General features: G+C 42.9%; 1 protein-coding gene across 1 annotated transcript in view; it reads right to left on the bottom strand.

The window, feature by feature from the left end:
* Positions 1-5,690: 5,690 nt before the first annotated feature.
* Positions 5,691-27,330, bottom strand: part of SAMD10 (sterile alpha motif domain containing 10) — a 29,974-nt gene continuing 8,334 nt past the window's right edge. The window contains exons 2-5 of the mRNA XM_069751094.1: positions 26,559-26,740; positions 20,530-20,698; positions 8,897-9,037; positions 5,691-8,699 (exon numbers count right to left, since the gene is read on the bottom strand). Coding sequence (XP_069607195.1) covers positions 8,680-8,699; positions 8,897-9,037; positions 20,530-20,698; positions 26,559-26,740 — 512 coding nt within the window. The 3' untranslated portion in view covers positions 5,691-8,679. The remainder of the gene's footprint in view (positions 8,700-8,896; positions 9,038-20,529; positions 20,699-26,558; positions 26,741-27,330) is intronic.

A 27,330-nucleotide genomic window follows, 5' to 3' on the forward strand; every position in this document is an offset into this window, starting at 1 on the left:
ATAAACCCAGTCATCCACTATACCTATCCTACATAGCCATTGATCCTATATAAACATCCTGTATACCCACTTATCCAATATACTCATCCCATATGCCCATTGATCCTATATGCACACATACAGTGCTTTGAAAAAGTATTCATACACTGTGAACGTTTCCACATTTTTTCAACTTACACTTACAAACTTAAAGGAGTAGCCCACTATTTGGAAAACCCCTTCTCAACCTGAGTGTTGACCTCCGCTGCTCACGCCGTCCCAGCATTGTCAGCACTCATAACAAGAGCCCTGTGCCCATTCTTCGGTGGTGTCCCTGTCCCTGCTGAAGAAAATCCCCACAGCATGATGCTGCCACCACCACGTTTGTCGGTGGGGATGGTGTTTTCAGGGTGATGTGCAAAGTTAGTTTTCCATCACACATAGCGCTTTGCATTTAGCCCAAATGTTCTACTTTGGTCGCATCTGACCAGAGCACCATCTTCCACATGCTCGCTGAGTCCCCCTGCATGGCATGTAAAATAGGATAAAGGGATTGTCCACCTTAATACATTTTTTGCCAAGCTATGCAGTTTGCTGAATCCTAACCATGTGTAATGTATAAACTGTTAGGACTTGTCTCTGCTTTGTGGTCCAGCAGTCGTCATGTGACTGCAATTATGCATTTTGCATACTTGGTGTCACGTGCCAAGTAGTCTTTGCAATTTTGCTTAGTTTGATGATCGATGGAACCGGCAAATGGAGCCAAATCCTAACGGTGTGTATATTACACACTGTTACTATTGACAACCTGTACAGTTTACAGAAATTTTACTTAGACTGTGGACAACCTCCTTAACATATGATAGAGCAGTGATCCAGGGGCTGCCTGCTATCCCACTCTTCCTCTGGTAGGCCACAAAACGTTTTAGACCTTTCAAGACATCGACAGCACGCACAGGATAGTAGCATCTCGGCACAAACAGCACGCCATCGCTCAACCTCCGCTTGGAAGGAGAAAACTATGCCGGTTTCATTCAATACAAGCGTATTGAGAGATGGAGGACATCAACCAACGTGGAGAACCTACAGAATCAGCCCCTCAGTAGTCCTGCATCAGGTGGGGTCAGTCATGGTTGAATCCCAGGAGAAAAAAACCTTTCTAAACCTCAGTATTTTTTTTAATCTGTATGTTTCATAGGACAGGCCTAGGAAATCGCAATCTAAAACTAAGCACAGGGAAAAGACTGTGTGAAAATCCTGACAGAAGAATCCTCTTCCTTCATGGATAGTATGAGAAACATAATTAGGGTAGAGATTAAGAAATCTCTCAAAGGGATTAAGGCCGGCACCTCAACTAGAGAAGCTTGCACAGATTCCATTTCAGAAGAGAAGATAGAAGATGGAGAATTGGCGGTTATTATACGGACACCTCATCATCATCATAATCGACTGACAGCAGCAGGAATCCATCTTGCTTCTCGCCAGAAGAAATGACTAAATTAGTGAAAGATGTCAGAGCAACTATGAAAGTGGAGGAAAATAGAGAACCAAGATCCGTACAGAATCTGATGTTTGGGGGGGCTGAAGGCCAGAAAACATACCGTAGATGTTTCCTGTACATAAGAGCATAGGCTCACTAATCAAAAAGGTATGGAAAAAAACTAGCAGAAAGGCTTTCATCCCAAAACAGATTAAGAGGGAGTACCCTTTTGAAACAGAGAATTCGGAAATAAACTACCCAAGGTTGGTGTGGCAGTGTGTAAGGTGTCTCACAATACAGCGCTTCTGTTCGACAATGCAGGGCTGCTTAAGGACCCACATGATGAGAAAGCAGACAGCTTTCTGACAAGATCTTGGGAATCCGGGGCCGCAGCATTCAAACCCAATATAGCAGCCTCATGTACGGCAAGATCCCTAAGCGTGGAGCTTGACCAGCTGCAAGTACAAATTAGAAACAAGTGCCCAAGGGATCAGTTACTTGCTAGTTTACCGAACATCGCAAAGGCGGCAGATTTTCTGGCTGATGCCTCAGCGGACGCTGTCCGTCTAACAGCGCTGCCTATGCTTTTTCAAATTCAGGTAGAAAGGACCTCTGGCTAAAAAATTGGACTGGGGACTTCAACTCTAAATCCAAACTCTATGGTATTCCCTTTGAAGGGAAATACCTATTCAGGTTGTCGCTAGACAAAATCCTGCATAAAGCCACAGACTCTGAGAAAGGCTTTCCTCAGACTAGCGCCCCAAAATTTAAGAGACACTTTGACCCATCAAGGAAAGAGGCCCTAAAGAAAAGGACACGATGTAAAGAGTCCAGAAATTAAGGGAAAGTAAAAAAAAAAAATAAAGGAAAGACCTTGCAAGGGGTTGCTTTTTATCTGGGTTTCCCCCCCAAAAAAAACAGGGAGACAATGACGCCAGGCCCAAGGTAGGGGAAGGGTGAGTCAGTTTCTTACTGCCTGGGAAAGGATTTCCATGAGCCCTTGGATATTAGGCACCATAAGGGAGGTACTAAAACTAGAATTCCTCTCTCACCCCCCTAGAAAACTATGTGGTCAGAAAAATCAGTGTGTAGGGGTAAATCAAAATGCCCTAGAGGAGGAAGTAAGGTCACTTTTAGAGAAGGAAGCCCTCACTCGCCTGCCAAGGGGAAAGAAGGGAAAGGTTTCTACAGTCCCATATTCTTAAGGAAAAAGCCAGAACAATCATTCAGGACATAAGTAAATTTAAAAGGTCTAAATCTATTTTTAGTGCCCCAAACACTTCAAAATGGAAACGATAGAGTCAACAGTAAAAGTGTTGATTCCAGGATGTTTCATGGCTATGATAGATCTCCGAGATGCCTACTATCATGTGCTTATTTTTCAAAGCCATCAAAAATACCTCAGGGTGGCAGTCAACATACAAGAACGATTAACACACCTACAATTCCAGGTCCTACCCTATCTAGGGCCCAAAGGGTCTTCACAAAGATAGTGGCAGAAATGTCAACACATACAAGAGAGAAGGACATTGTATTCATCCCGCATTTAGACGACTACCTCATTGTGGGTCAGAAACCGAATGCAAACAGACGGTGGGACAAGTAAGGAAGATAGAATTTCACACCCTGGATGTTTGGAGATGTTTGTGACAATACTTAGAGTCAAACAGGTAATTCAGGAAATCTACCTCCCTGTTTATTCTCTTTCAGTGTCCCATGAGAGGCCAGGCTGAGACCAAAGGGTCCATAGCCAGATGGGTCCGGATAGGGATTGCCTTGGCCTACACTTCGGCACACTCCACAAAAGTGGAGCATTTGATACCGTGCCGCACAAGAGGTTGGTACACAAAATGAGAATGCTTGGTCTGGGGGAAATTGTGTGTAAATGGGTTAGTAACTGGCTTAGTGATAGAAAGCAGAGGGTGGTTATAAATGGTATAGTCTCTAACTGGGTCGCTGTGACCAGTGGGGTACCGCAGGGGTCAGTATTGGGACCTGTTCTCTTCAACATATTCATTAATGATCTGGTAGAAGGTTTACACAGTAAAATATCGATATTTGCAGATGATACAAAACTATGTCAAGCAGTTAATACAAGAGAAGATAGTATTCTGCTACAGATGGATCTGGATAAGTTGGAAACTTGGGCTGAAAGGTGGCAGATGAGGTTTAACAATGATAAATGTAAGGTTATACACATGGGAAGAAGGAATCAATGTCACCATTACACACTGAATGGGAAACCACTGGGTAAATCTGACAGGGAGAAGGACTTGGGGATCCTAGTTAATGATAAACTTACCTGGAGCAGCCAGTGCCAGGCAGCAGCTGCCAAGGCAAACAGGATCATGGGGTGCATTAAAAGAGGTCTGGATACACATGATGAGAGCATTATACTGCCTCTGTACAAATCCCTAGTTAGACCGCACATGGAGTACTGTGTCCAGTTTTGGGCACCGGTGCTCAGGAAGGATATAATGGAACTAGAGAGAGTACAAAGGAGGGCAACAAAATTAATAAAGGGGATGGGAGAACTACAATACCCAGATAGATTAGCGAAATTAGGATTATTTAGTCTAGAAAAAAGACGACTGAGGGGCGATCTAATAACCATGTATAAGTATATAAGGGGACAATACAAATATCTCGCTGAGGATCTGTTTATACCAAGGAAGGTGACGGGCACAAGGGGGCATTCTTTGCGTCTGGAGGAGAGAAGGTTTTTCCACCAACATAGAAGAGGATTCTTTACTGTTAGGGCAGTGAGAATCTGGAATTGCTTGCCTGAGGAGGTGGTGATGGCGAACTCAGTCGAGGGGTTCAAGAGAGGCCTGGATGTCTTCCTGGAGCAGAACAATATTGTATCATACAATTAGGTTCTGTAGAAGGACGTAGATCTGGGGATTTATTATGATGGAATATAGGCTGAACTGGATGGACAAATGTCTTTTTTCGGCCTTACTAACTATGTTACTATGTTACTATAAAGCTGTCTCTACATCCTGGGCAGAGAGGGCTTGCACGTCTCTGAAACAAATCTGTAGGGCTGACACGTGGTCTTCACCCTCCACTTTTTTCAAGCACTACAGGTTTGATTTAGGTGCTGGGGATCTTCCTTTCATTACAAAAGTACAAGCCGTGGTTCCTCCCTAGGGGATTCCTCTGAAATCTCTCTCCAATGGTGCCGTCTTGGGGAATAGGAAAAATGATGATTACTTACCGGTAATAAGATTGTCCAGAACCCATGACAGCACCCTTCCTTATTCCCCCCCTTCTCACCTCTCCTCGGTGGATGGAGACACTTAACTCACTTGGCGTTGCAGAAAAAAACCCAAACACTTTACTTTGGATGTAGTCATGTGCAGGGTATGATATAATACCACTGGAATAACATGTATTACTAAACTTGTATGTATGTATGTCTACTAAACTAACCAAATGGTGTTCCTCTCATGCTCTGTAAACCATTGAAGCGTACTGGAGGGTTCCGCCTTTTTAAGCTATAGGGTTTCCTGTCTTTGGGGCGGATCCTCTCTCTCTATGGTGCTGTCGTGGGTTCTGGAAAATCTGATGACCAGTAAGTAATCATCATTTTCAGAGCCAGCTAGGATATATTATTCATTTTTATGACACAATCTGGACACTACTTACTAAAGTAGCACTCTGGCCATTGTTACTTAGTAGGGGAGCTCTGAAGGAGAATTATTACTTTAAAAGGGTATTCCTTTGGCTTTATAAATCTGAGTGTGTCCCCAAACCAGATACCTCATATCTGTTTCACCCCCTCGTTCCTAACCCCTAGCTATGTTTATAACCTCTAGCTACACCTTTGCGTATAGCAGGATCATTTACGTCTTCTACACCTCATACTCAACCTATATACAGTCTGTGAAGCTATAAGAATATTCTCAATCGCTTACAGAATATAGTGAGGAGTATTTGTGAAAGTTGTTCAACTCCTTTTTTGGGGCATCCAGAGTTGATGATACTCTTTTAGCACTTCTCGCACACACTGTTACCCCTAGAGCGGCACCCAGCAGAAGCTACAACATGGGCAACATTAAAATTAGAGCATTCGTACTAGCTGTTCTTGCAGACCATTTCAGGTGAATATTAAACATTTGCAAAATTGTCCTTTTAAAAGAACTGAATCTGTTCAGTGTCAGGTGTGTGCTCATAGGCTTTGTTGGCAGATATTAATCCAAAAATGCAAGTAAGAAAGATAAGCCTCCAGAATATCAATGCATGTTTATTCAGAAAACAATATAAAAAAAAGGAAGAACTCCAACGAGGGGACCCCATATTACCAGGAACATTCACCATCAGGAAATGCCATACTGGCTAGTGGAGGCACTTTAACTTGTTGCAGGGGTAAAGCCCCTCTGTCCGTCTCAGTGCAGGAAATAATATCACAGTGATAGGAAGTCTGCCCACATTAAAATTATGATATTCCCCAGAAGAATTTGCTGGATCAATTTCCTAACTGTACAAAACTCCCATAGACTCAGAGGGTGAAATATGTTATATGTTATGGCACAGGCACCCACATGACTTAGCATTAAAAGCCCCAGTGTCTGCTTCCTCAGTGCAGAAGATATATTCACAGTGACAGGAAAACTGTTCACAATAATATGATTCCTCAAAGTAATGGTAATATAATAGCAGCCTATCTATACTAAGCTCCCACAGGCTGAAAGGGTGAAACATGGTATTTCTAATGACAGAGACATTCCGAAGTCATTCTTCATAACACTTTTGTGGGCAAGAGGAAGACAATGATTCTTTTCCAGAATCTGACATAGTGTTGGGGGATTTAATAACCTTGATATATTCACGTCTCAGTGTGTTTCTATACACGGCTGTGAAATGCCAGTATCTACAGTACGCCTTGTGTATTACATATATCATATACTACTATCTAAAACAATAGCATGTAGCTATATTATCCATATATTTATATAGTAATTATTATACAGCCCGGCTAAATCCAGCAGAGCCTACAACTTAAAGGGACTAATGTCCCAGGAATAAATAGTGTATACAGAGCCAATATTTACATATACCTTACATTATATATATTATAGAATCTCCTATTGCTGAAATAGTCACGGTTGGTAATGTCACATGATGTGTATTTTACCGTAAAAAGCTCAATTTCAATTTTTACAAAATAAGCATGTTGTCCTATATTGCTAGATTAAAAGGGGAACTCCATCTAAAATTGAAGTTGAAGTTGTCCTCATTTGCAAGGATTAGCAAAGGTTCTATTTTTTTTCCATCAATCATTTCAGTGATCAATGTTAACATTGAAAAGGGACAGGAAGGAAAAGTGTCAAGCTAAATTTTTTTAAAGGGGTTCCCACTATACTGTCAGCCAGTTTTAACTGTGTAATCTGACACCAGCATGATGAGGAGACAGAGACCCTGAGTCCAGTGATGTGTCACTTGCTGTCATTTTGATACAATCCTTGTATTCTCTGCTGCCGATCTACCAGTTCTCTAATGCTGAGCCCTGTATTACCCACATCACTGATTGGTAACTTTCTGTGCACACTATATATTGACAGAAAGCTGTTAATCAGTGGTGGGTTGTGGTTGGACAAGGATGCACGAGGCAGCTGGTCCTGTAGTGATGATACCCTATGGATAACACAGTGATTTTATTGAAACAGCTCAGTACAGCCAATTAAGTTACACATTGCTGGAATCAGGCTCTCTTCCCCTATATCATGCTGCTCTCAGATTACACAGCAAAAACCTTCTGACAAATTCCTTTTAATGTTCTTCATTGTGGAGCATTACATGACAATGTAATAAAATTACAATGGCATCAAATTGGCAGAACAGATTGATCCTTGCATCGGCTTTCTGCTTTTAAAGAAGTTGTTCACTACTTTAGCATTGATGACCTATCCTCAAATCAATAGGAGGCGGATCGGATGTGCAGTACCCTGCCGCGGCTACTATCAGAAGACGGAGCAGCTCTGCAAGTATTTCCGGCCGTTGGTCACCGCTGATAATAACTGATCGGCGGGACCCCGACCGATCAGACATTGATGACCTATCCTAAGGATAGATCATCAATATTAAAGTAGTGGACAACCTCTTTTTAAATTGTGTTTTCTCTTTGTATATGAAATATAAAGAGCCCCTTTAATTTCTGTAACATGCAGTTCCAAGTTCCACCACATCCAATGCAAAGATTTCCCCTAAACGGCAATGGAACAGCGCCCCCATTTGCAAAAATCTGGATTACTGACTGCTGGATATACAAGGTTACCTCTGCTACACTTTCCAAATGAGCCTTGTTTTATCCTTTATATGCACGGTCATCATGGTGACGCCACAAAGAATGATGGTGGAGCAACACAAATCGGATCACATGGTGATAGAAGCGTCCGGGACGTATCACATCTCCGAAAGCTGAAGGTTTCTCCACATAAATATGATGCATAGATTAGATGATACGACTTGTCCATGTAGCAAGGGTGGCACTTTATGCAGTTCTACCTTATAGCCTGCAGATGGGGCTGTACTGTATGTTATTGCTAAGAAACTGTCTGAAATCATATATATTACAGGATTACAATTTGCTATTTACAAACTGTTGTCACTCCTGGCAATAAGGATGCCCACCTTTTATATAGTTGTTGTTGGTGTCTGCAGTATTGCTAGTAACACATCAATGCTGTATAGTTAGAATAATACATTAAGTGTAACAGCGCCCCCTTGTGGCAGTACCTCATTATTACTGGGGGAGTTTTCGAACACATTATTGGACCCTTTATGGTGCAAACCGTTCTCCCTTAGTACTAAAAATATTAATTACATTTTACCTAGACCAGAAATCGCACCATAATGTATCACTCCCATCATCCTCAGACTGCAGTGCAACTACCAAAATGATAGTTTTGAGTGCAGCAATGTAAGATTTTGTATTTGGCACTTACTATGAAAGCTGTGGACTGGAAATACCCTAGTCAGTAGGTGGAGTAATGCGGTATGGCGTATCGAGCCCAACACAAGGACACCCCCACAGGTACATTTAGTGGGAGATGTTGATTCCCCCATAGGTTGTACATGATCCAGTGTATTTATATAAACCGATGCCCATGACGGATACAAGGGAGTCCGGCCTCCCAGTCTGTCCCAGTGTCCCATATGTCACTGCTGGTTTGATGCTGGTTTGTGCCTGTCAGTGTCCTCATTAATTCGTCCTATTAGAAATTTCCAAACGAAGCTATAAAGAAAAGACAAAAAAAACAAAAAATGAATAACTATATAAATCTCCAACAATGGACCAGAGTGAAGTTCTGCACAGAAAGTGAACAGAATTATGAATGCAGCTCTGGATGTTACTAGGGTATAAAACATGAAGCAAGGTCTGGCAATTTATTCATATTGATTCACGTTTCCATGCGTTAACCTCTTGTATACCTTGACTAAGCAGCTGCAGATTGCGGACTTCCTCGCGTACTTGCAGCTGTAATACCTGCTGCAGAACTTCTTGCCGCTGAGACTCATGGATGATCCCCATGCGCTGTAACTTCTCAGCGTTGAGCCTCAGCAGAGCTCGGCCTGAGAGGGGAGGAAACATGGAGGGGAATGTGAGATTCCTCTGCTGGCGAGGTTACTAAATGCTTAATAAATTATGTATAATACATCGTAGTAAATGGAGCGTGCCGAATGGAACGGTAAACAGACGACTCTCAGTTTCTACAGTGCGGGATCCAGGTGATCTCATCTGACTCCTGGTCCATGATCCACTAGGGTTATGTATGTACAGTATATGTGACTCCGTGTAGCACGTAAAATTAGCCATCATAAGGACTCGTGCACAGTCACGACCATGTTTTAAGTCCGAGTGAGATCCGACAAAACATCAGATGGCATTCGGACCAATGTTATTCTATGGGGCCGTGCATATGTCTGATTTTTTTCTTGGACCAAGTCTGTCCAAGGAAAAAAATTGCAGCGTGTTCGATTTGCATCCAATATTCGTATCACACTCAGCCGTGCAAGTCAATGGGTCGGTCAAAAAAAATTGGACTGCACTTGGATGACATCTGAGTGCAGTCCGATTTTCACTGACTGACAGAATGGAGAAGATGGAGCCATTTTTTTATATCTATCTTCTCCTCATCTAAGAAAATCGTATCACAGAGTGTGATTAGTATAATTTTTTATTCATCAGCAGATCCAGGTATATCTGGTGAGATGTGCTGACAATCTGATGTCTGCGGTGGCCATAAACATAAGAAGTGGCCTTACACATTAGGTAAAGAAAGTACAAAACATACTGGAGCTCAATGAGCCAAATTGCTGGTACCCACAATAATTAGGTGGCTACCAGAGCTGTCTGAAAAGTGACTGAAACACATAACCAGTCGGACAGGCAGAGTATGGAAGCAATGGGAGAAATAGCTGGGAGCCGAACCAGAATTTGGCCTAAAGTTCTATAAATGTGTCATACGCATTAAATGGAGGTCGGCTGAACCTGACGATTTCGGGATTGCAGCCACAGTCGCCATGTAGCCCCAGCATAGGGTGTATGGGTCTGCAGAGAAGCCTTTATAGGTCGTAATGATAATCTCTGTAGATCCTGATGCCTTCCTGTAGATGCAGGTTCTCTCCTCTCAACAGATCTGAAGCGTTTCTAGAGCCGGCCATACACATTAGATGGCTGTCGGGTGAACAATGCTGCAGCTGATCGCTCGGCTGACAGCCATATCAGCCGTCTCTCCCATGTCCAGAAGGGCTTGTTCGGCCATGAGCTCCTGTGTTCTCTATGAAAAAGCCGTCGACTGACACATCGGCCGTCAGATTATCTCAGGGACAACAATGCGATCAGAAGATCGAAAAGATCAACATATCCAACTATCTACAGTTAGGTCCATATATATTTGGACAGAGACAACATTTTTCTAATTTTGGCTATAGACATTACCACAATGAATTTTAAACAAAACAATTCAGATGCAGTTGAAGTTCAGACTTTCAGCTTTCATTTGAGGGTATCAACATTAAAATTGGATGAAGGGTTTAGGAGTTTCAGCTCCTTAACATGTGCCACCCTGTGTTGAAAGGGACCAAAAATAATTGGACAGATTAAATAATTTTAAATAAAATGTTCATTTTTAGTACTTGGTTGAAAACCCTTTGTTGGCAATGACTGCCTGAAGTCTTGAACTCATGGACATCACCAGACAATGTGTTTCCTCCTTTTTGATGCTCTGCCAGGCCTTCACTGTGGTGGTTTTCAGTTGCTGTTTGTTTGTGGGCCTTTCTGTCTGAAGTTTAGTCTTTAACAAGTAAAATGCATGCTCAATTGGGTTGAGATCAGGTGACTGACTTGGCCATTCAATAATATTCCACTTCTTTGCTTTAACCCCTTAGTGACAGAGCCAATTTGGTACTTAATGACCAGGCCAATTTTTGCAATTCTGACCACTGTCACTTTATGAGGTTATAACTCTGGAACGCTTCAACGGATCCCGCTGATTCTGAGATTGTTTTTTCGTGATATATTGTACTTCATGTTAGTGGTAACATTTCTTCGATATTACTTGCGATTATTTATGAAAAAAACGGAAATATGGCGAAAATTTTTAAAATTTTGCAATTTTCAAACTTTGTATTTTTATGCCCTTAAATCAGAGAGATATGTCATGAAAAATAGTTAATAAATAACATTTCCCACATGTCTACTTTACATCAGCACAATTTTGGAAACAAAATTTTTTTTTGTTAGGGAGTTATAAGGGTTAAAAGTTGACCAGCAATTTCTCATTTTTACAACACCATTTTTTTTTAGGGACCACATCACATTTGAAGTCATTTTGAGGGGTCTATATGATAGAAAATAATGAATTGTGACACCATTCTAAAAACTACACCCCTCAAGGTTCTCAAAACCACATTCAAGAAGTTTATTAACCCTTTACGTGCTTCACAGGAACTGAAACAATGTGGAAGGAAAAAATGAACATTTAACTTTTTTTTGCAAACATCTTAATTCAGAACCATTTTTTTTATTTTCACAAGTGTAAAAACAGAAATGTAACCATAAATTTTGTTATGCAATTTCTCCTGAATACGCCAATACCCCATATGTGGGGGTAAACCACTGTTAGGGCGCACCACAGAACTTAGAAGTGAAGGAGCGCCGTTTGACTTTTTCAATGCAGAATTGGCTGGAATTGAGATCGGACACCATGTCACGTTTAGAGAGCCCCTGATGTGCCTAAACAGTGGAAACTCCCCACAAGTGACACCATTTTGGAAACTAGACCCCTTAAGGAACTTATCTAGATGTGTGGTGAGCACTTTGAACCCCCAAGTGCTTCACAGAAGTTTATAACGTAGAGCCGTGAAAATAAAAAATCGCTTTTGTTTACACAAAAATGATCTTTTCGCCCACAAATTCTTATTTTCACAAGGGTAACAGGAGAAATTAGACCACAAAAGTTGTTGTGCGATTTCTCCTGAATACGTCGATACCCCATATGTGAGGGTAAACCACTGTTTGGGCGCACCGCAGAGCTTGGAAGTGAAGGAGCGCCGTTTTACTTTTTCAATGTTGAATTGGCTGGAATTGAGATTGGACGCCATGTCGCGTTTGGAGAGCCCCTGATGTGCCTAAACAGTGGAAACCCCCCACAAGTGACACCATTTTGGAAACTAGACCCCTTAAGGAACTTATCTAGATGTGTGGCGCGCACTTTGAACCCCCATGTGCTTCACAGAAGTTTATAACGTAGAGCCGTGAAAAAAAAAAATTGCATTTTTTCTACAAAAATGATTTTTTGCCCACAAATTTTTATTTTCACAAGGGTAACAGGAGAAATTAGACCACGAAAATTGTTGTGCAATTTCTCCTGAGTACGTCGATACCCAATATGTGGGGGTAAACCACTGTTTGGGCGCACCGCAGAGCTTGGAAGAGAAAGAGTGCCGTTTTACTTTTTCAATGTAGAATTGGCTGGAATTGAGATCGGACGCCATGTCGCGTTTGGAGAGCCCCTGATGTGCCTAAACAGTAGAAATCCCCCACAAGTGACCCCATTATGGAAACTAGACCCCCCATGGAACTTATCTAGATGTGTGGTGAGAACCTTGAATGCCCAAGTGCTTCACAGAAGTTTATAATGCAGAGCCGTGAAAATAAAAAATATTTTTTTTCCACAAAAAAAGATATTGTAGCCCCCAAGTTTTTATTTTCACAAGGGTAACAGGAGAAATTGGACTGCAATAGTTGTTGTTCAATTTATCCCGAGTACGCTGATGTGCCATATGTGGGGGTAAACCACTGTTTGGGCGCACGGCAGAGCTCGGAAGGGAAGGAGCGCCTTTTTGGAATGCAGACTTTGATAGAATGGTCTGTGGGCATTATGTTGCGATTGCAGAGCCCCTGATGTACCTAAACTGTAGTAACCCCCCACAAGTGACCCCATTTTGGAAACTAGACCCCCCAAGGAACTTATCTAGATGTGTGGTGAGAACTTTAAATGCCCAAGTGCTTCACAGAAGTTTAGAATGCAGAGTCGTGAAAATAAAAAATATTTTTTTTTTTCACAAAAAAGATTTTGTAGCCCCCAAGTTTTTATTTTCACAAGGGTAACAAGAGAAATTGGACCCCAGAAGTTGTTGTCCATTTTATCCCGAGTACGCTGATGCCCCATATGTGGGGGTAACCCACTGTTTGGGCGCACGGCAGAGCTCAGAAGGGAGGGAGCACCATTTGACTTTTTGAGCGCAAAATTGGCTGTCGTGTTTGGAGACCCCCTGATGTACCTAAACAGTGGAAACCCCCCAATTCTAGCTCCAACCCTAACCCCAACACACCCCTAACCCTAATCCCAACCTCATCCATAATCCTAATCACTAACCCTAACCATAATCACAACCCTTACCCCAAACAACCCTAATGTCAACCCTAACCATAACCCTAATCAAAACCCTAAATCCAACACACCCCTAATCCTAATCTCAACCCTAACCTCAAACCTAACCCTAATCCCAATACACCCCTAATCACAACCCTAACCGTAACCCTAATGCCAACCCTAACCCTAATACCAACCCTAATCCAAACCCTAACCCTAATCCCAGCTCTAACCCTAACTTTAGCCCCAACCCTAGCCCTAACTTTAGCCCCAACCCTAACCCTAGCCCTAGGGCTACTTTCACACTTGCGTCGTTTGGCATTCCGTCGCAATCCGTCGTTTTGGACAAGAAACGGATCCTGCAAATGTGCCGGCAGGATGCGTTTTTTGCCCATAGACTTGTATTGCCGACGGATCGTGACGGATGGCCACACGTCGCGTCCGTCGTGCACTGGATCAGTTGTGTTTTGGCGGAGCGTCGGCACAAAAAAACGTTCAATGAAACGTTTTATTGTACGTCGCATCCGCCATTTCTGACCGCGCATGCGTGGCCGTAACTCCGCCCCCTCCTCCCCATGACATAGATTGGGCAGCGGATGTGTTGAAAAACTACAGCTGCTGCCCACGTTGTGCACAATTTTCACAACGTGCGTCGGTATGTCGGGCCGACGCATTGCGACGGCCCCGTACCGACGTAAGTGTGAAAGAAGCCTAACCCTAAGTTTAGCCCCAACCTTAACCCTAAATTTAGCCCCAACCCTAGCCCTAGCCCTAGCCCTACCCCTAACCCTACCCCTAACCCTAACCCTACCCCTAATTTTAGCCCCAACTGCTGTTCTCCTGCCGGCCGGCAGATGGAGACAGATGGCGGGCGCACTGGGCATGCCATGTTCTGCTGCCGGCGGCCAGGAGGAGCAGCAAGAGGATCCAGGGACCTAGGTGAGTATGCTAGGGTCCCCGAATCCCCCTATTTCTCTGTCCTCTTCTGAGGACAGAGAATTACACTTTACTTTTTTTTTTTTTTTTTTGCGGTCGCCGGTAAACAGTTAATTACCGGCGATCGCAAAACAGGGGTCGGTAATACCGACCCCGATCATGCTCTTTGGGGTCTCGGCTACCCCCGGCAGCCGAGACCCCAAAGATTCTCCCGGTGCCGGCCGGCGGGCGCACTGCGCATGCGCCCGCCATTTTGAAGATGGCGGCGCCCACCGGGAGACACGAGGAGCATCGGGGGAGCTAGGTGAGTATTGGGGGGCCACCTGGGACCCCTTTTCTCTGTCCTCCGATGTGCGATCACATCGGAGGACAGAGAAATTAAAAAGAGATCGCTTTTTTTTTTTTTGCGATCGCCGGTAAACGGTTAATTACCGGCGATCGCAAATGCGGGGTGGGTTAAAAACCCCCCAAATCATGTTCTCTGGGGTCTCGGCTACCCTCGGCAGCCGAGACCCCGGAGAAAATCGGCCTCTGGGGGGCGCTATGGACTTTTTCCACAGCGCCGTTAATTAACGGCGCTGTGGTTTAAGTACCCTTAGCGGCCGCCGTTAAAAGGCGTATCGGCGGTCGCTAAGGGGTTAATAAACTCCTGGGTTTCTTTGGCTTTATGTTTTGGGTCATTGTCCATCTGTGGTATGAAACGACGACCAATCAGTTTGGCTGCATTTGGCTGGATCTGAGCACACAGTATGGCTCTGAATACCTCAGAATTCATTCGGCTGCTTCTGTCCGGTGTCACGTCATCAATAAACACTAGTGACCCAGTGCCACTGGCAGCCATGCATGCCCAAGCCATCACACTGCCTCCGCCGTGTTTTACAGGTGATGTGGTATGCTTTGGATCATGAGCTGTACCACGCCTTCGCCATACTTTTCTCTTTCCATCATTCTGGTAGAGGTTGATCTTGGTTTCATCTGTCCAAAGAATGTTCTTCCAGAACTGTGCTGGCTTTTTTAGATGTTTTTTAGCAAAGTCCAGTCCAGCGTTTTTATTCTTGATGCTTATGAGTGGCTTGCCCCGTGCAGTAAACCCTCTGTATTTACTTTCATGCAGTCTTCTCTTTATGGTAGATTTGGATATTGAGACGCCTACCTCCTGGAGAGTGTTGGTCACTTGGTTGGCTGTAGTGAAGGGGTTTCTCTTCACCATGGAGATTATTCTGCGATCATCGACCACTGTTGTCTTCCGTGGGCGCCCAGGTCTTTTTGCATTGATGAGTTCACCAGTGATTTCTTTCTTTCTCAGTATGTACCAAACTGTAGATTTTGCCACTCCTAATATTGTAGCAAATTCTCGGATGGGTTTTTTCTGTTTTCGCAGCTTAAGGATGGCTTGTTTCACCTGCATGGAGAGCTCCTTTGACCGCATGTTTACTTCACAGCAAAACCTTCCAAATGCAAGCACCATACCTCAAATCAACTCCAGGCCTTTTATCTGCTTAATTGAGAATGACATATCGAAGGGATTGCCCACACCTGTCCATGACATAGCCTTGGAGTCAATTGTCCAATTACTTTTGGTCCCTTTAAAAACCGAGTGGCACATGTTAAGGAGCTGAAACTCCTAAACCCTTCTTCCAATTTTATTGTGGATACCCTCAAATGGAAGCTGAAAGTCTGAACTTCAACTGCATCTGAATTGTTTTGTTTAAAATTAATTGTGGTAATGTCTATAACCAAAATTAGAAAAATGTTGTCTCTGTCCAAATATATATGGACCTAACTGTATATTGGCAGGTTCAGCAGACATTAGTCTAATGTGTATGGAGCCTTAACATCTATTCTCTCCTTTCCATGGATTCCTATATGTGGATTATGTTCCCTAGAGATCTGCAGTCTCTCTTCTTTAATAAAGCCTTGTCTCATCATTCCTCTGTACAGGTATACTCCTGCATCTATAGATCCTAATTCCCTCGTTTTCTATAGATCTAGATTCTCAAGTTTTCATAGGTCCTTGGTCCCTCCTATTTCTATGGATCCCTATTCTCCCCTTTTTATAGTTCCTAGTTTCTCCTCTTTCTATAGATCCCTTTTCTCTCCTCTATCATAAATCCCTTATTTCCCCTCTTTATATAGATTCTTTAGATCCTTGTTCTTTCCTCTTTCTACAGATTTCCATTCTCCCCTCTTTCTATGGATCCTGATTATTTTTATAGATCTCTATTTGCGCTTCTTTCTATATATCCCTTTCTCTCTTCTTTCTGTAGATCTCTTTTTTGTTCCTCTTTCTATAGATCCTTTTTCTTTCTTCTTTCTATAGATCCTAGTTATTTTCTTTCTATAGATCCTTGTTTCCATCTCTTTTTATAGATCTCTATTCGATCTTCTTTCTACAGATCTTGTTCCTTCCCCTTTCTATAGATCTTGTTCACTCCCCTTTCTATAGATCTTGTTTCCTTCTCTTTCTATAGATCCTGATTCCCTCTTCTTTTCATAGACCTCTATTCACTCTTCTTTCTATAGATCTTGTTCCCTCCTGTTTTTATAGATCCTTATTCCCTCCTCTTTCTATAGATCTTGTTCCCTCTTATTTCTATAGATCTTGTTCCCTCCTCTTTCTATAGATCTTGTTCCCTCCTCTTTCTATAGATCTTGTTCCCTCCTCTTTCCCTTATTCCCTCTTCTTTCTATATATCTTGTTCCCTCCTCTTTCTATAGATCTTGTTCCCTCCTCTTTCTATAGATCTTGTTCCCTCCTCTTTCCCTTATTCCCTCTTATTTCTATAGATCTTGTTCCCTCCTCTTTCTATAGATCTTGTTCCCTCCTCTTTCTATAGATCTTATTCCCTCCTCTTTCCCTTATTCCCTCTTATTTCTATAGATCTTGTTCCCTCCTCTTTCTATAGATCTTGTTCCCTCCTCTTTCTATAGATCTTGTTCCCTCCTCTTTCTATAGATCTTGTTCCCTCCTCTTTCTATAGATCTTGTTCCCTCCTCTTTCTATAGATATTGTTCCCTCCTCTTTCTATAGATCTTGTTCCCTCCTCTTTCCCTTATCCCCTCTTCTTTCTATAGATCTTGTTCCCTCCTCTTTCTATAGATCTTGTTCCCTCCTCTTTCTATAGATCTTGTTCCCTCCTCTTTCTATAGATCTTGTTCCCTCCTCTTTCTATAGATCTTGTTCCCTCCTCTTTCTATAGATATTGTTCCCTCCTCTTTCTATAGATCTTGTTCCCTCCTCTTTCCCTTATCCCCTCTTCTTTCTATAGATCTTGTTCCCTCCTCTTTCTATAGATCTTGTTCCCTCCTCTTTCTATAGATCTTGTTCCCTCCTCTTTCTATAGATCTTGTTCCCTCCTCTTTCTATAGATCTTGTTCCCTCCTCTTTCCCTTATCCCCTCTTCTTTCTATAGATCTTGTTCCCTCCTCTTTCTATAGATCTTGTTCCCTCCTCTTTCTATAGATCTTGTTCCCTCCTCTTTCCCTTATCCCCTCTTCTTTCTATAGATCTTGTTCCCTCCTCTTTCTATAGATCTTGTTCCCTCCTCTTTCTATAGATCTTGTTCCCTCCTCTTTCTATAGATCTTGTTCCCTCCTCTTTCTATAGATCTTGTTCCCTCCTCTTTCTATAGATCTTGTTCCCTCCTCTTTCTATAGATCTTGTTCCCTCCTCTTTCTATAGATCTTGTTCCCTCCTTTTTCTATAGATCTTGTTCCCTCCTCTTTCTACAGATCTTGTTCCCTCCTCTTTCTATAGATCTTGTACCCTCGTATTTCTATAGATCTTGTTCCCTCCTCTTTCCCTTATTCCCTCTTCTTTCTACAGATCTTGTTCCCTCCCCTTTCTATAGATCTTGTTCCCTCCTCTTTCTATAGATCTTGTTCCCTCCCCTTTCTATAGATCTTGTTCCCTCCTCTTTCTATAGATCTTGTTCCCTCCCCTTTCTATAGATCTTGTTCCTTCCTCTTTCTATAGATCTTGTTCCATCCTCTTCCTATAGACCTCTATTTGTTCTTCTTTCTATAGATCTTATAACCGCCTCTTTCTATAGATCCTTATTCCCTCTTCTTTTCATAGACCTCTATTCACTCTTCTTTTTATAGATCCTTGTTCCCTCTTCTTTCTTTATAGATCTTGTTCCCTCCCCTTTCTATAGATCTTGTTCCCTCCCGTTTCTATAGGTCTTGTTCCCCCCTCTTTCTATAGATCCTGATTCTCTCCTCTTCCTATAGACCTCTATTCGCTCTTGTTTCTATAGATCTTGTTCCCTCCTCTTTCTATATATCGTTATTCTCTCTTCATTTGATAGATACTGATTCCCTCTTCTTTCTATAGATCCTGATTCTCTCCTCTTCCTATAGACCTCTATTCGCTCTTCTTTCTATAGATCTTGTTCCCTCCTCTTTCTATAGATCTTGTTCCCTCCCGTTTCTATAGGTCTTGTTCCCCCCTCTTTCTATAGATCCTGATTCTCTCCTCTTCCTATAGACCTCTATTCGCTCTTGTTTCTATAGATCTTGTTCCCTCCTCTTTCTATAGATCCTGATTCTCTCCTCTTCCTATAGACCTCTATTCGCTCTTCTTTCTATAGATCTTGTTCCCTCCTCTTTCTATATATCGTTATTCTCTCTTCATTTGATAGATACTGATTCCCTCTTCTTTCTATAGATCCTGATTCTCTCCTCTTCCTATAGACCTCTATTCGCTCTTCTTTCTATAGATCTCGTTCCCTCCTCTTTCTATAGATCTTGTTCCCTCCTCTTCCTATAGACCTCTATTCGCTCTTCTTTCTATAGATCTTGTTCCCTCCTCTTTCTATAGATCCTGATTCTCTCCTCTTCCTATAGACCTCTATTCCCTCTTCTTGCTATAGATCTTGTTCCCTCCTCATTCTATATATCGTTATTCTCTCTTCATTCGATAGATTCTGATTCCCTCTTCTTTCTCTAGATCCATATTCGCTCTTCTTCCTATAAGTGCTTATTTTATGATCCCTATGGAACTTAATTCTCCTCCCTTTGCAGCTTATAATTCGCTTCTTCTTATCTGAGTTTTTTCCTCCCCTTCAGTTCATAATTTCACTGGTCCACTTGAGTCTTCCCCTTCCCTCCCCTCTTCCTAATCTTCATCGCTATCTCCTGGGGGTGGATTGCCCCCTTTCAGTATTTTATCCGCGCTGTACATTAAGACTTTTAGCCGGCGCGGCCTCGGGATACAGTTCTCACAGTGTCTGCTGGTGCGTGTCTGCAGGGATTTTACAGCAGTCAGATGCGCAGGACTGTAAGACGGCACACAATGGCCGTGACGTGCAGCCCGCCGGCTCCACAAATATACCAGGCAGCTGACTTCATAGCATGAACATTTGACATTCAGAAAGAGGGGCATCGTACCACAGGCTAGGACCCGACCTATGGCATACCCTGACAGGGAGGGTGTGTTAGCGGATGATGGGGGTAGTAGCTTCACAACAAGCAGTAAACCACTGACATAGGCCGGCGTCACACTAGCGAGAAATACGGACGAGGGAGAGGCGCAAAAACAACGCATTGCACACGGACCAATGTTTCTCTATGGGGCAGCTTCCATCAGCCGTATATTTCTCGGCCGTATTTTACGGGCTGAGAAAATCGCAGCATGCTGGGATTGTCAGCGTATTCCGAGAAAAATACGCCAATGAAAGTCTATGGGGGCGAGAAAAATACGGATTACACATGGACCACACATCTGCCTTGCGAGAAATGCGCACTGGTGTCCTATAGAAAACACGGCAATTCAGTGCGGTGTACAGTAAAATCACACTGACAGGTTAGAGTAGAATAGATCAAATAAATGTCTACACATAGAATAGGTATATATACTGTATATATATATATATATATATATACTGTGTGTGTGTGTGTATATATATATATATATATATATATATATATATATATGTCTCACTGACATATATATATATATATATATAGACTGTATATATGTTTTCACGAATATTTGAACCTATGTATCCATTATATGTCCATTTTGCAAGGTTGCAAGAAAAAAACGCAATACGGATGCCATACGGAGGTTTACATGCGCAAAATACGCAGCCACACCCTGCCTACGTATGACATACAGATCACTGTTCAGGGAACATTTCTGCGTATTTGGTCTGTAAAAAACGGACCGTATTTTTATACGTTATGTCTGACCCCGGCCATAGAATAAGTAACCTACAGAAGTGTGAATGAGCCAGGCCGAGCTACCTGTGATGGCGTGGTGAGAGAAGGCCTCCACGTAAGTGAGATAGTTGTGTGGACAATGTTTCTTCAGCCATTTGCACACGTCTTGCTGAGTCCACAGGACGACGGGTTTCGTGAGGCAGCTGAAGGACGGACTGGTGTGATATATGCCATATTGATCGCTGGGTCTGACCTGCGCAGGGGACAAATTGTGAATTACTCAATGCAGACAAGACACAGCACCAAACATTACATCCGTCTATTATCCCATTCTTAAAGGGGTCTGGCAAAAAAAAGTTATAACCTACAGTATGTGCAGGATCGGTAGTAGCTTATTGATCAGTGGTGTCTGACCACTGGGACCGGCACCGATATGCAGAACGGGGAACTTTAATCCCCAAGTGGCATATTTAATCTTATATACCCAACAGCAGCTCTATTCATTCACTACGGGGCTTATGGAAAACGCCAAGTAGGGGTGAATGTACACTGCTGCTCCATTCTATCGGGGACCCGCTCTCCTGATTGGGGGTCGGACCCCCAATCAATCAATAAGCTATCACTTACATTGTGTGTGTTTTCTCTGGGCAACCCTCTTAACCAAGGTGTATTCTATGTCTGTGCAGAATAATATGCACCGCACACTTACATAACATGCACTGCACATACAATGTATGGCCAAAAGTATTCAGGTTTTTCATTGCCACAGGTAGCTAATAAAAATTGGGAAAAAATGTCTCAATCTAGAGAACTCCCTGAATTCTTGCATGGTTCTTTAATAGAGCGCCACCATTATAGCATGTCCGTTCATAACATTTCTTCCCCCTTAGGGCAGTCTCACACGTCCAGATAATTCCGGTACCGGAAAAATCGGTACCGGAATTGTCCGTGTGCCCGTGCGTTTATGTGGCACATCAGTGTGGCACACGTGCGGCACACGTGTGCCGCCCGTGTGCTGACTGGGTACCACACGGAGCGTGCAGGAGACAGCGCTAGAGATAAGCGCTGTCCCCTGCATCTGGTGCTGAAGCCGCCATTCATATCTTCTTTCCAGCAGCGTTCGCTGGAGAGAAGATATGAATAATCCTTTTTTTTTTTTGGTTTTCTCATGTTTAAAATAAAGATCCCTGTCCCCACCCCCTCCCACCCCCTGTGCGCCCGCCCGCTGTTAATAAAATACTCACCCAGCTCCCTCGCAGTGTCCTGTCCTCGCCGCACCTTCTCCTGTAAGAGCGGTCACGTGGGGCCCCCATTACAGTAATGAATATGCGGCTCCACCCCTATGGGAGGTGGAGCCGCATATTCATGACTCTAATCGGCGGCACCACATGACCGCATACAGGAGAAGCTGCGGCGAGGACAGGACACTGCGAGGGAGCCGGGTGAGTATTTTATTAACAGCGGGCGGGCGCACAGGGGGTGGGAGGGGGGTGGGGACAGGGATCTTTATTTTAAACACGAGAAAAAAAAAAAAAAGGATTTTTCATATCTTCTCTCGAGCAAACACTGCTGGAGAGAAGATATGAATGGCGGCTTCAGCACCATGTGGGGGGGACAGCACTTACTGTAGCGCTGTCTCCTGCATGGCACACGGACTGCACACGGGCAGCGTCCGTGTGCGGTACGTGTTTTACACAGACCCATTGACTGGTCCGTGTAATCCGTGCGCTCCCACGAACACTGACATGTCTCCGTGTTTTGCACACGGACACACGGTCCGTGAAAACACGCTGACATGTGCAGAGACACATTGATTTCAATGTGTCTACGTGAGTCAGTGTCTCCGGTACGTGAGGAAACTGTCACCTCACATACCGGAGCCACTGACGTGTGAAACCGGCCTTAGATATTGAACTGGTAGAGGTATTATGAAAAAATGGAAGGAAGTGCAACAATCCGACCTCAAAAGCCACCAAGTCTTGTGGTAAAAGTCACCAACGCCCTGCTGACTCCATAACTGGAGAGTCCAAACCTCCTCTGCTATTACCATCAAAACTAAACTGTGCTCCCGCCCAGAGCTTCGTGGCCGAGCAGCTGCATGCAGCCTTACATCACCAAGCACAATGCTAAGTGTTGGATGGAGTGGTATAAAGCCGCCACCACTGGACTCTGGAGAAGCAGAAATGTGTTCTGTGCAGTGATGGATCACACTTCTCTACTGGCATCTCATGGACAAGTCAGGGTTTGGTGAATGACAAGAGAACGTTACCTGACAGCATTGTGCCAGATGTACAGTTTAGTGAAGGAAGGATGATGCTATAAGGTCGTTTTTAGGGTATGGCATAGGTCCTAAAGTTCTATTCACACCAGTTGACCAGCGGCACTACGCGACCACCGATCAGCTATTTATTTGCTGATTGGTGGTCGTTTGATAGTATAGTTTCCACAGACAGACCAGGCACCTCAGATGTGCATGGAATTATCTGTAATAGAGGGTTCTGCACATAGACAGCCATTGTTCTCAGTGACTCAAGTAGTGTTGATACAATGTGCTGCCGAGAACGATGATCTGTTGTGCAAAACAAAAGATAATTTTACCCAACAAATGATTGGCAGCCTGTTTAAACTGCATACAATTTGTGAAACAAGTGTGCCTTTATTTCCAGTTAAAGGAAATTTGAATGCATCATTATACCAAGACATTTTGGACAATTGTAGCTTCCAACTTTGTGGGAATAGTTTTGGAGAAGGCCGTTTTTTTTTGTTTACCACAACTGTGCCTAGTGCGCAAAGTGAGGTCTATAAAGACATGGTTGGGGGAGTTTGGTGGGAAGAACATGACTGCTCTCATAGAGCCAGACCTCAACCCCATCCAATGTTGAACTAGAATGGAACTTGTGAGCCTGACCTCTCCTCCAACATCAGGGTCTGACCTCACAAATGCTCTTCTGGATGAATAGGTAAAAATTCTCATAGACACCTCCAAAATCTTGTAGAAATTCTTCCCGGAAGAGTGGGAGTTTTGATAACTGCAAAAGGCCAACCCCAAATTAATGGATTTATAATGGGGTGTGATAAAAGCTCCTGTATGTGTAATGTGGAGGCATCCTATACTTTCCTCCATGTAGTATATCTATCACATGTCCCTCACTGCTCATCTCTAGGAGTCCCTGAATGTGATCACTACGGCCTGTACCTAGTATTAGGCTGCAGTCACACTATCAGTATTTGGTCAGTATTTTACCTCAGTATTTGTAAGCCAAAATCAGGAGTGGAACAATCAGAGGAAAAGTATAATAGAAACATATGCACCACTTCTGCATTTATCACCCACTCCTGAATTTGGACTACAAATACTGAGGTAAAATACTGACCAAATACTGAAGGTATGACCTTGGCTTGGTGTAGTGTCCTAATGTATGGTGGGTACACTTATTTTTTGTGCAGCACTGTAACTTACTTTTTACGTCTATAGCATCTTTCATATTAATAATGGGCACTGTATACTATATGGCGGTATGACTTGTCCCTTTCTCCGAAGTACAGGACAGTAATGTCCAGCACTGTACGTGTGGCTGACTGGATTTAACTGTAGATTTGCCGCACTGCGCCTCCCTCATTTCATGCATCACGATATCTGGTCTGTTAGTGAAATACCTCCGCACAGGGGTAATATCTGTGTGACAGTACAGCGGCTAATAATTACAGTACCCAATTATCCTCCTTGCTCAAGGAGGTCACACATGAGCTGTCCAGCAGAGCCCCCTCCTCCTGACTGTGGCATTCCACACTGTGCCCTCATTACCAATTATCTTGTATATTATCAGTCTCCTGCTCCTCAAATTGAATTTATCGGGTTTTCAACTTTTTTTTTCATAGAAAATGCTTCATTATAATTTAATGAAAAACTCAATGACTCTGCTTGCATATAAAGAATAGAATTTTATTGTTTCCACTCCTGATCTAATGCTTCTCATTTTGCTAAGATTATATCAAAACTCTGTTATACACATCAGCAGCACAATACTGTCTTCTGTTCTAAGAATTTGCTACATTGTATCAGTGCCGGTAACATGTATTTGCCTTCAGCCCAGGTTGTTTAGTACATAGAATTTTGTCTACACTCGTCGCGAAAAGTTTTGAGACTGATAAAACTTTTGGTTTCACAAAGTTTGCTGCTTCCGTTTTTATAACAGTAATTTGCATTGACTCCGGATTGATATGAAGAATGATCAGATGAATTGTAAAAAATTGCTAAGACATTCCATTTCACGAAAATTAACTTAATTTCAGTTCTGCCACAAAATGAGCTACTTACATCATTTCAGTGTTTTTCTCGTTAGCTCAGGAGAAAGTGTTATCGAGGACAAGGCAGCTGATATCGCTTTGCCATTGTGATTTAATTATAAGACCAGACTAGTTGCATTAAAAGGGGGTTGGTGCTTGAAATCAATTAATTTTTTTTTTTTGCTAACCAGTGTCCACTGTTACCTCCAATGGCTGGTGCTTGAAATCATTGTCTTCTTCTGTTCCAAGGAAATCTGTTCAGTCATCATTGCTTTGCAACAAGATGGATTTACAGGCAAGGACATTGCTCTTATATCAACCACTTATCAGATCATCAAGTACTTCAAACAGAGAGGGTCAATTACAGTGAAGCAGTGAAGAAGGCTTCAGGGCACCCAAGAAAGTCCAGCAAGTGCCAGAACCCTCTATCAAAGAGGATTCAGCTAAGGGATCGGTTGAAAACAAGTGCAGGAATAGTAGCAAGCGAGTATCAGCACATCTGGACACACTGAGAGGGGAAGGCTTTCGGAGGCTGCCTGGTGTGAAGAAGGATAGCAAAAACGCCACTTCTCTCTAAGAAAAAGATCAAGGGCAGACTGACATTCTACGGTATAGCAAGTACTGCAGGGGACAGGGGTAAAGCTATTTTATCTCATGAAGCCCCCTCAGACAATTTGGTATATCTGGAATAATGATTGTCTGGAGAAGAAAATGTAAGCACTACTATGAGTCCTGTATCTGCCAACAGTAAAGCATCCTAAGACCATTCATGTGTGGGGGCTTCTCATCCATGGAGGGGGCTCACTCACAATTTTGCCTAAGAACACGGCCGTGAATAAAGAACATCCTCCAAGAACAACTTCTCCCAACCATCCAGCTTGGGGATAAACAGTGCTTTTTCCAGCATGATGGAGACCATGTCACAAGACAAATGTGATAAATCCTCAAAAAGCGCAAGGGCGAATAAAACTACAGAAATTGTGATAAGCTCCAAGCACCGTTGAGACAAAAATGGGCGGTCATCAGTCAGGATTTGGCCCAGAAGCCGATATTCAACCGCCAGGGGCAAAGGTCAGAAGTCATGAAAAATAATGGACAACATTGTAAATACCGAGTCTTTCCATAAACTTGATGAATTTGTCAATAAAAGTGTAAAGACTTATGAAATGCTAATAATTGTACTTCAGTAACCATAGCAACATCCGATTCAAAGAGGTAAAAACGCTGAAGCAGCAAACTGTGAGAACCAAGTTGTGGGTCATTCTCAAAACTTTTGGCCATGAACGTAGACCTGATACAATTGCAGCAAACTTTCAACTGAGAGAAATATAAAAGTCTGTACAGGTTTTCAGTCTCATCCTATGTAAACAAATTGTTCTCAGTTACTGAAAGCAACCCAAGATATTTAAGATGGCAAGGAATTGAAATGAAAAGGGTTGTTCAGTCTTAAACTACAAGTCTGCAGTCACTCTATGTGAGACCATCTAGTTGGAATGTGGCTGGTAATATTTATATTGCATACTTGCGATCACATAACCCCTGAGAATCCTCACAGCCCTCAGTGTGCGCGATGTGAGGATTTACAAGTCTGCAGTGACATAGAGTAACTGCAGACTTGTAGTTTAAGACCAGACAGCCCTTCAAGTATTTCTTGCAATGCACTATATCAGGGACATTTCTGTACGTACACTGATCCACAAGACAGCAGTGGTGAGATATGAGTTATGACTGCAGCTCTGGATGTGACTGGAGTTGAAGACATGACGCATATATGGTAAATACACAACTAGAGCAGAGAGAAAATGAGATTAATGATCGATGAATACCTGTGACACTTCTGTCCCAGGCTGTTTAAGCAGTTTGATGGTCCTACTTCCAGCCGGTCGGTGCCCCCGGCCGTCATGCCATGTCAGGCTGTTGCCAATCTCTCGGCGAAAACGATGGTTCAAGTTCTCAGCAGAAACTGTGTGTTCCAGGAGATTTCGACAAAACCTGAAGTGAGCGGCAGCTGTCAATGAAAACATACGGAGGTCAAGAGTGGGCGATGACCACTGAGCTACATGTGGCATCAGGGGGTGGGCTACAATTGCTGACTTCTGTGTGGCACTGGTGGGAAATTGAAGCTTACGACATAGAAAATTTTGGTTCTCAAGTCCTCAGACAGTTCTCTTATCCTCTTTTAGTTCTCCATGCTTAGTGTGGCATACACAGACACACAATGCAAAGCTTGAGGCAACTTCTCCCCTTTTATCTGGTTTAAGATGTGATTCTCATATTGCCCACAACTGTTACTTGCCACAGGTGAGTTTGAACGAGCATCACATGCTTGAAACAAAGTTTTAACCCACAATTTTGTCAAATTGTGGGTGGTTTGTAGGAAATTATGTCCAATTTGCCTTTTTTCTTTTTTTTATCTCTCCTCGTTTCTTTTTTAGTTTTGTTCCAGTACACACAAAGGAAATAAATTTGTATAACAAATCGTATAATTACAATAATTTTCAGGGGGAAATACTAAAATATCTGGAACAATTTGAAGGGAGCCAACATTTTCGGCCATGACTGTATACCCCCTGATTTCCAAGGGTGATGTTGGTTGCG

Source organism: Ranitomeya imitator, chromosome 2 (genome assembly GCF_032444005.1).
Source record: "Ranitomeya imitator isolate aRanImi1 chromosome 2, aRanImi1.pri, whole genome shotgun sequence".
Lineage (NCBI taxonomy): Eukaryota > Metazoa > Chordata > Amphibia > Anura > Dendrobatidae > Ranitomeya > Ranitomeya imitator.